The following is a 10,647-nucleotide window of genomic DNA, read 5'->3' on the forward strand; positions in this document are numbered from 1 at the left end:
TTGCTTTAAAAAGCAGTAGCAGATCCAGAATTTTGTATGAGACGCGGTACAGCATTGAACTTCTGTTCACAAGGACTTGTTTTAAATGAAAACGCTTTTTTTCTTCAATGTGTTGGTGCATGTTTAAGAACCCAGAGAGAAGGAGAGAGAGAGAGAGACGCGATCCGATTTTTTAATTGGAAACAAGTAATTTTTAAAAGATGTTCGGGTTATTTATATATCTATGCCATTCTAGCCCCATATCTATCAGGAGTTAATAAAGACAAAAAACTAACTCGTACGACAAAATGTAGTGAAATACGTGTCAAACTCCTTTGTCTTTATTAACTCCTGATATCTATTTATACACGCGCCCATTTCCACGCACAGACGCGGTAGGCTGAATATGGTGATACGTACGATTGTTGATGAGTTTATAATGAGAGAGATTGGAATGGTTATTTATACGTTGAGCGACTGTCACATAGTATGTGTATTTATTGATGTTTTTCGCGTTACATAATTTATAATAAATATATGCGTAGACGGATAAGATTACGAATTGTGTTTGGTTATTTCCCTGAGCCGCTGGCTTCCTCATTTGACTGACTATACGATGACTAGATAATATGCTTTCTAACTACAAACTTACAACTAACAAAACATCGATCTATTAAGTTTATCCGAAAAATCACCGTTTTTTTCATGAACTATCTGTGTGAGTGCAGTCACACGCTTACAGTGACGTCATATGTATCGTTCTGAATGGGGTTGTAAGAATGCCAGAAAAATATACTGCTCAAGGTTAAGGGCTGTGCTTCGTATGTTTGAATTTCTTGTGTTGGCTGTACTGCACAAAATTGAGCTTCTAAAAATGTCTTTCATTTATGAATTACAATAAAAATTACCGCTTTCAAAAACTACCGTACACCGAGTTAACTCATACTGCCGATAGATGGCGGCACGATAGCGGAAATGGCGGCCCCCACTGAAGATGAGTTTCTAAGGGAGAAGCACATTAAATTTTTTAATCGATGCATTGACGTTTTGCCTCATCAGTATTCTACAATGGATACTAACAGGTGTGTAACGGGGTTGATTCTCATAAGTACGAGCCTGAACAGTTTGGTTAGAGTCAGACTCACAGTCACAGGGGCTGTGAATTGTACTGCCTACTGCCTAGCTCCAAGAAACGGTATCGCTAGGGTTATGATACCGTTTCAAACCGTGGCTGCAGCTAAACACGTAGTTGCCTTATGTTCCAAGTATCGCCAAAGAACACCACACATGTGATATACCAAATGAATCAGTAAACGTCCACCTTCTTGTAACCATCAGTGCGCTACGATGCGCTGGGTACTTACGGGGTTACAGCGACTTTTTGAGACGAATGCAACAACATTTATGAATTCGCCGCCATGTTTGCTATCATTCCGACTGTGACTAAAATCCGCAATTGATCGAACAAGCGAAATTAAACTATCTGCGGTCCTCATGTAAACCACCCCAACACCCGAGAACATGTCATCTAAGGTTTTTACAAATGGCCCAGACATTTGTGAACATCGTTTCACTTGCGTTGGTGTGTAATTGCCGTGAGAGCCATCGTACTATTTCTGTAGTATTTTCTAGCGAGTCTTTTCCGTTTCGGGTTTTCCGTGCCTTGCTAAACATGGCGGTTAAAGCTGATTTGAAAGTTGATATGCTGTGAGAATTAGCAGATTATACCGTGAATTAAGAGATACATTCTAGTTTAGAAGCAGGACAACTGTGAGTTAACGTTCATATTTTAAACAAGGCAAGTCAAAGGTGGTAATGGAATAGTTTTATTTGAGATATACAGAGTTATTCATCTAGATCTGCAGAGGTGATAGGTTTTTTGTATGGAAGGGTGTCAGGCTGTATAGACAATCCGTCGCTCAGCCTGGTCGGGCTACCTACTGCCGTACTGGTACATGATTTAACGAATTTAGACTGGTGGGTTTGTACAGAAGGGACTGGTGCATGTGGAAAAGCGTGAAAACCAAAAAATGTACACCACTCGCTTAGTTGCAACTACATAATATTTAGATACAATAACCCAACACACGAAGAGTAGGCTTCACACAAAAATGATACATATAGCCGTTGTAGCCCTACTCTTGTGTTGGGTTACGTTACTGTATCTAGGCAAGGCGCAAATCCACTTTAGGCACCTTAGGTATCACGAAGTGATGCACAGATTTCTGTATATCATCAACTGATGCACAGACTTTCCGTATATCAAGGAATGATGCAAAACTCCTAACCCTAACCCTAAGTCATAAAGTACCGTATAACCTTAGGTATCACGAAGTGTGTTAGGGTTAGGGTTAGAGTTTTTGCATCATTCCTTGATATACGGAAAGTCTGTGCATCAGTTGATGATACACAGAAATCTGTGCATCAGTTGATGATACACAGAAATCTGTGCATCACTTCGTGATACCTAAGGTGCCTAAAGTGGATTTGCACCTCTAGGCAATACTCAACATGATAGGGAGTACCACTAGTTTTCTCAGATAGACTATCTTTCTCATCTTTCATAGGGTTTTTTATGAGTTCTTTTGGCAACATCCTCATTTTCCCAGAGAAGTCGCGCAAAATTCTGTTTAATATAGGCAGTGTAAAACACGTTACTCGAACAAGAACATGATCGATACTAAGATGTAGCTTCAGTATTTGTCCTGTTATTGTGCAAATCGGCGATTTTTAGCATTTACAGTTAGTTACCCACATGCTCCTATCTATTGTGTATTTGTGCACAGTGGCACGTGTGCAGTGGCATTGTCTGTTGTAGTGGAGCATTTGAACAGCATCTAAGTAGACATAATAGGAGATATATGGATTAGAACCTAATGAATAGAACTCATAGTACCATCATAGAAAATATTGGAGCAGCCCAAGCATGTGTGTCCATAGCAAATACTGTACTAGAATAATTCTTAACAGACAAGATGCATGCATGATGCTAGTCTGTTCTGTGAAACGGATGTAAAAAGAGATAATTATAATATGGAGAGGTGTAACAATATATTCATGGGACGACATTCATGAAACAAATCTCTGAAATACGTTATCATATCGTTTTCTTATATATGTTGATTCACACGCACGCATGCACACACGCACACAATAGTATACGTGTATGTATATTTTTATCATGTGTACATGATGAATAGTTGTTAGTAATGTTGAATACAGAATATACTTCTAATATTCTAGTACTAGACTAATAGTTTTTAAAATTCAAGTGTAATCCTTGTAATCCGTTATTAGTTTAACTGGAGGTATAGATCTATGCTGAACATGAATGTAAACCTGAAACATTAATGTATTACATTCATATGTTGACAGGTTAACTATATTGTTTTTTGCAATATCTGGAATGGAAATTTTAAACAGCCTTGACACAATAAAGAATAAAAAAGAAGAGATTGTTGATTGGATATATTCACACCAAGTTCTTCCCAATGAATCAGGTAGTTCTTATTGTGATTGCAACTTAATTAGTCTATACATCATAACATATGATAACAATTTGCGAGGTAAAGCCCTTGGTATATGTAAAATGTTAACATGTTACAAATGAATAAAATGAACTAACTCAGTAACTGTTTCACCAAACAATTATTTTTTTTTATAATATTGATATTTATTATTTTTACAGCTTCCAACCTATCAAATTGTGGCTTTAGAGGATCTGCGACAATAGGTGCTAAATTCAACCCAACGCAGGTATGTGTGTTTCTTGTGTGTCGTAGAGATGGGTCACTCTAAGGCAGACGCTAGCAGATATACCATCAAACAAGACTTATTGTCTTCAGCTTAGGCTGGGTTTACACTGCCAACTTTGTGTTGGCGAATTGCCGAATTGTACCAATTTCGCAAACTGACAATCGGCAGTGTAAACGCAAAAGTTGCATGTCTAACCGATCGATAGCAGCTAGTTGGGAGATTAGAAGATATTCTAATTCGGCAATTCGCCAATTCAAAGTTGGCAGTGTAAACCCAGCTTTAGCGATACTAGCCCACAAAAGCCCAGCGGTCTGTTGTCAGAAACATAACAAATAGTTATGACATCACGAATCTAAAATGTCACGGCTTTTCCACGACACCTCGTTTCAAAAGTTATTGCATTTTAGACTCACGATATCGTGACAATCTACAATGTTTCCGACAGCAGGCCCCGGGCAGCCCGGTCGGGGCTCCCCCCTCACCTCTACTTTTACGTGTGACGTAGGTCCAGGTGCTTGAATAGTGTTTGAAAAGTGCTTGAATATGGTTTTGAATTCATAGTGAGAACCCTACAGGCCCACGGTACGTGGCCTGCGTCGCACGAGTAGTCATATGCATGTCCATGCTGGCCACATATTAGCCATACGTCTCGCATTGCAGACGAGCTGTGAGGCGGCGATCGCCTACGACTCGGGTCACATCGCGCAGACGTACACCGGTCTGCTCTGCCTCATCATCCTGGGCGACGAGCTGACGCGTGTGAACAGGAGAGCATTGTCGGCCGGCCTCCGAGCTTTGCAGCTGGAAGACGGCAGGTGACTACCTCGATGCATCGATTTACCTAAAATGTTCCCGTTGCCACGTCTGCCCACTGACTAATGTGACAGTGAGTCCGCTCCGTATGCTGCTCTTGTTACATCTGTGCGTCTGCATGTGTGTGTGCGTGCATGCGTGCGTGCGTGCGGCGTGGTGTATATGTGATCAAATATTGCTGAGCACCACGCCACACCACAATCGTTGCGACTTTCTTACGCAAAGTCACACACGAAAACTTTGCGCTTTTTATGCCTTGTCGTGCACAGATGACGGTATCCTGAAAGTTTGTAACGTTAATACGCGACTACCGATTTTGTGCAGTTTTAAGGCCACACTGGAGGGCAGCGAGAATGACATGAGGTTCGTTTACTGCGCGTCGTCTATCTGTTATGTGCTGGACGACTGGACAGGGTTTGACGTTGACAGGGCTGCACACTATATCTACCGAAGCCAGGTATGTACCACAGCAAGGACTTTCTCCTTCCTCAAAGAATTTTGGATTCCTTTTGTTGTACCTATCTGTCTGTCTGTCTGTGCATTTGTCTGTCTCTCGCTCGCTCTCTCTTTCACTCTCTCTCGCTCTATCCCGCATCCTCTCTCTTTCACTCTCTCTCTCCCTCTCTCTCTCTATCTTTCTTTCAGTCTCTCTCTTTCTCTCAGTCTCTCTCTTTCTCTCAGTCTTTCTCTCTCTCTCTCTCGCTCTAGATATATATATATATGTATATAACTTGACAATATTGGTGTTTGTATATATGTAAAAAGTTATTAATTTCATCGCTGGTTTTTCGCAGTCCTATGATGGTGGCATAGGACAAGGACCGGGACTGGAATCTCACGGTGAGTCATTTAAGCATCTATACTTCATTCGTATAGTTTAATGCACGTCTCTGCCACGGAGACAGTGACCAAACAACATGCGTGAATAGTTAATGTTATAATTTAAAAATTTATTACCCATTAGGATAAATGTCACAGGGATGAATTTGTCTACTGCCAGGTGGTTCAACGTTTTGTGCAATTGCTTCGCTGGTGCTCATGGATAGACTGCACATGACTTTCTCGAGAGTAGAACTGGACAGGATTCGTGAATGGTGCTTGCTGAGACAGCAGACGGGCTTTCAAGGGCGTCCGAACAAACCCACCGACACGTGCTACTCGTTCTGGGTTGGAGCAACGTTAAAGGTATCCGAGGTTGCCGCTTTTCCAATTATTATACGATGACAATTGTCTCCCTAGTATGAAGTAATATCTCTCTTCTCGTGTTTTTGGCATCTATTTTCTTTGTGTTTGCATCAGTTGCTTCACGTCTCGTATCTTTTTTTCATTTTTTCAGCTGTTAGACGCATATGATCTCATTAACCAACATGCCAACCGCACCTTTGTGCTCAGCACTCAAGACACTGTGACCGGAGGGTTCGCAAAATGGCCAGATCACCATCCAGGTAATCTAGGAAAATTCACAACAAAATAGAAGCAGGAAGCATGCAGTAATTAGCAAAAAATATAACATTCTGATAGTTAAATAAATACCGGTAGTAATGAATCCAATTCCTTGTGATGGTCCAGCACTCTGGATAATATGTACCATGGAAACGTGTTCATGAAGAGCCAGAAGGTACATATACAGTATGTGGCGCCATCTAGTGGCGAAAAAACCATCCAATGGTAGGGTAAATGTAACATATTTATCAACTCACGATACAACGGTAGCATATAGTGGATATCTATCATGAATTCCTGGTTACATGTGTAAGGGTATTTGAATGCTTCTTAGTATTACTACTTTTTTTCGTTTAGACGCTCTCCACGCTTACTTTGGGATATGCGGTCTTTCTCTGCTGGGAGAGGAAGGTCTGGGAAAGATGAATCCGGCATTGAACATCAGCGATGCAGCCGCGCAACATTTAGACAAGATCCACCAGACGTGGAGAGCCTCATGACACCTCGAGTCCACCTCGTAGATACGCCGCCCTTCATGTTTTAAAACGTGAAGTAACATCCGAGTGTCCAGTGTATACATGTGATTGACACTCGAGTAGCAAACTTTATTACTGTGAGCATGCCTTACAGAGTTCATCCATTTCCCGCGCATCTGTGTAGATCGCTTGTCAATTGTTTGGCTGCCGTATGCATTTCACTCTTTCCTAGAATTTTTTTTGCGAGAGATTTGATGTTGAGGTTGCAGCATAGGTGACGATTTCTCTCATTTAGATGTGGCCATGCCTCGTACTTAATGTATAATTGGTGACTCTGGGTTTCTAAAGGCTTGTCATTACAAACTGCAAGTCGACCCAGTAGAGAATACTACTGAATGTCAGTATCTGGTGTTCCAGAGTTAGAATGGGAATGGGAATTATGCCATACATATTTGTCTCATTCTCGTATGTCTTTTTTAAAATTAATTTATCAGTGACATTGTCACATTGCAGTGTGAGCAATACAGCATTTCATTGGCATTGTATTCTCATTTCAGGCAGACATTGTGCATTATAAATGTTATCATTGCATCACATTTCACTCGCATTTCATTGTGGGGCCATATTTGGTTCAGACGTTCATACGATGTCTGTCGAACAGATGTACTTAGAGTGCTTGTAAGCCAAATTTTATGAAGTGGAGCTAGCGTGTGTGTAATTTTGCGTCGTTGTAATGGAGGCTTGCAGTATGGTTTGTAGAATTATCATAGCATTATGACCATATTGTGAGCTAGTGAGGAAGTGGGAAGAGTGATATAGTCATAATATTCAGTAGTTTATCTCTCATTGGCTTAACTCATTTTAACCTCTTGAGATAAATAAGTATCATCCACCTATAACTGTGTGTGTGTGTGTGTGTGTGTGTGTGTGTCTGGAGCCATTGCAACCATTACTTGCCTTGAAAGGTGCAAATGTTTAATAGCATTCACGTGTAAACTGCTTCCGTAACTAAAACATTACGATCACTGAAATAGTTGACATTATGGAAAATGGCTGTACGAAATTCTCGAGTTTCAGACAGTAGAACAACATTTCCTCCACCTAATTGTTTCTGTTTATCTATTTTTTTCCACTCCATCCGTCCATCTCTCCATCTAGCCATTAATTGGTCCATCCAATCTTTAAGTAATCATTCTGATGATCAATGATTCTGATGATTAATGATTCAATGATTCTGATTTCAATGAATGAATGAATGAATGAATGAATTTCAATGATTCTGATGATCAATGATTACTCCAAGATCCAATTATCTATATCTTCGTGTTTATGTGAATGTGTAAGCCAGACACTTTATGAGTCTAAAGTTGTGTCACAAACCCTAGTCATCGAATTTTATGAAGTCTGATCAATATTATTATCCATATTATTTCTATAGTTGCTAAAGCCATCATTGCATTATGTAATACAACGTATACGACTATAGTAGGCCCATCATTATAACTAGATGAGTAAAATATAAGACAAGTATTATAATAAATACACACACGCTGTGTGTTTATTGCTGTGTCATCTACGCAATTCTCTGTAATCTTTGTTTTAATCTCAGATATTATTATAATATGTAATGAGTCTGACATCAGCTGTCAATAATCACATGGTGCAACCGCTCAGCAGGAACGGGTTGACACCCGTGGACTTATATTCTAGAATGTTATAATTAATAAAATATAATAAGAATATGAATAAGAATAAAAATAGGAACAATAGTAATAAATATAAAATTGAGAATAGGAACAAAATTATGTATTTATACTGAAATATATTCTTTATTTTCCTGTAGGGAATTGTAAAATATAATCCCCTTTGCTTTAAAAAGCAGTAGCAGATCCAGAATTTTGTATGAGACGCGGTGCAGCATTGAACTTCTGTTCACAAGGACTTGTTTTAAATGAAAACGCTTTTTTTCTTCAATGTGTTGGTGCATGTTTAAGAACCCAGAGAGAGGGAGAGAGAGAGAGAGACGCGATCCGATTTTTTAATTGGAAACAAGTCATTTTTAAAAGATGTTCGGGTTATTCATATATATATATATATATATATATATATATATATATATATACTAAGTTAACGTCTTCTTGTATGTTGTGGGCCCAGTTGTAACTTTAACAGTGACAGTGTTACTACTTTACTACTCGCTGATAGGGTCTCTGTCCCCAGGGTACTGCGGAACGTACCGCTGGGTCGCGGTCGGTAAACCGGAACATACGCCTGGTAACTATCTAGCTTGATATGGTTATGGTTAGTGTTAGGGTTAGGGTTAGGGTAGGGAGTAGTGGGTCGGCGTAGGCGACTCCTAGACTCGTTAAGTTGGAAGTAGGCGAGGTACGGTCGAGCATATTAGATAGTAGTATTTAGTACGAGTAGTTCGGTATATCCGGAACAAGACGGCTTCAATGGATTGAGAACATGGGTCCCAATACACCGTTGACAGTTTCAACACGCGCATAGCGCTTAGCCTGAAAGGTCGAAAGTCGGGAGGATTTGATCCGCAGAAAGCGCGATGTTAATGCGCGAACAATGGCGTTAAGCGCGTATGTTGAATGGGGCGCTCAAATATCGGATCGGGGATTGGGCTTAAGAACGACATTTTAGAGCATGCATTGACCATAATTTAAATTATTCAGTGTGTCATGTACTCGGTCATCCATTATCGGTGCTCTTTTCGCCTGGCTACGTGCACTGTTCTTGGATACAAGGTGAGGCGAGCCTGCGTATGCAAGGCAGATAAGCATTGAGATCACATATGGGGAGTTTACTCGTCATGACCGGTGCCTCGCAGGCGGAGATGCGTACTAGTGGGCAGAACATAGACGCAGAATGTCAATGGCACATGGGTGTATAAAACGAAGTGGCTTAACCTACCCGTAATCATACCGCCTAACCATAAACCCTCCTATATATTGAATAGAATTATATTTATATTGATGTAAATGACATTGGTTATATTGAGGACCAAGTTCTCTATCTTGACCGGACCCGATCAGCACTGCGACTGATGTCTACAGTAGGGTCCTATAGTACGAGAGTTGCGCCATCTCAGGATTTGACTCCATGTTGTTCCAATGTATCACACGCTGCCTTAAAGTCGGGCGGCTGTATGGATAACGGCTGACAGATGGTCGTAGTAATCTAATTAGACTAATGCGTCTTCCAAAAAAACCAAAAATTTAGAGAGATTATAGCTAAGACATGGTGTCTATGACTATGTTATCTAGATTTCTATAAATGTACTCAATGTGTCGCACGATATGATAGTTTCCCCCATTGTACCTTTTTACCCGCAAAAAAAATAGCGGCGTACTATTTGGACACATGTTCGTCCAGCGACCACGTGACGATAGTTTTTGCGACATCGTCATGGGCAACTGCTCTGTATATAGGCATAAGTCTACGTCACTAGCACTAGTCTAGCTCTTCGACAAAACCAAGTGGCAAGCATGATTGCTCACTAGCGCTGTACGAACAGATACTCATATCCTTCTAGTTTAATCAGTGTTGATGTTTAAGATCTGTAAGATACATTCAGCAGCGGCAGAAGTAAACAATTAAAATAGTCAGTAGAAAACGAAGTGTGTACATTGTACGACGCTGGGCATTTTCATTGCCAAGGCCACCAATCACTGGCAGCATCACAATACACATACTATGCCAACCCTGACGGCTTTTACGCGGTAGACTAATAATATACCGCTTTTTGAAGAGCTTTACGCCTACAGCTTTTAATATGATTCTACCCTACCGGCATTGCAAAAATTTGAAAAAACTTCTTTTTTTTTCATTTTTTCATATTTATCTCTAATAAATGTATGTAATCGTATGCTCATAATGTATTCTATTGGCCAGTCATTACTCCGCCAGAATGCAGGAGAAGGGCACGCATTTACGCACCCATTTTTTGAATAATTTTCTGGGGGGGCATGTCGCCCCAGAACCCCCTAGCGGCGCCGCGGACTGGCGTCGCACGCAGGATCTACCTATTTTTCATTCAAAAATGTTGGCATGTGATGAAATAAGGTTCCAACGCTGAGGGGGCCGATTGCTGCCATCAACGCCTTGGGCTGCCATAAGTCACAACGGAATGGCATAGATATGGGGCTGTTAAAACCTTGATATATGA

General features: G+C 40.5%; 1 protein-coding gene across 1 annotated transcript; it reads left to right on the plus strand.

Moving 5' to 3' along the window:
* Positions 1-945: 945 nt before the first annotated feature.
* On the plus strand, positions 946-8,039 carry LOC106805340 (geranylgeranyl transferase type-1 subunit beta-like). The gene is made up of 9 exons (XM_014806893.1): positions 946-1,061; positions 3,355-3,479; positions 3,668-3,735; positions 4,396-4,550; positions 4,873-5,005; positions 5,343-5,388; positions 5,549-5,733; positions 5,885-5,993; positions 6,349-8,039. Exons 1-9 carry the CDS (start codon positions 955-957, stop codon positions 6,489-6,491), a joined length of 1,071 nt encoding a protein of 356 aa, XP_014662379.1. The 5' UTR covers positions 946-954; the 3' UTR covers positions 6,492-8,039.
* Positions 8,040-10,647: the final 2,608 nt, after the last annotated feature.

This window comes from Priapulus caudatus, unplaced genomic scaffold, assembly GCF_000485595.1.
Source record: "Priapulus caudatus unplaced genomic scaffold, Priapulus_caudatus-5.0.1 Scaffold110, whole genome shotgun sequence".
Classification (NCBI taxonomy): domain Eukaryota; kingdom Metazoa; phylum Priapulida; class Priapulimorpha; order Priapulimorphida; family Priapulidae; genus Priapulus; species Priapulus caudatus.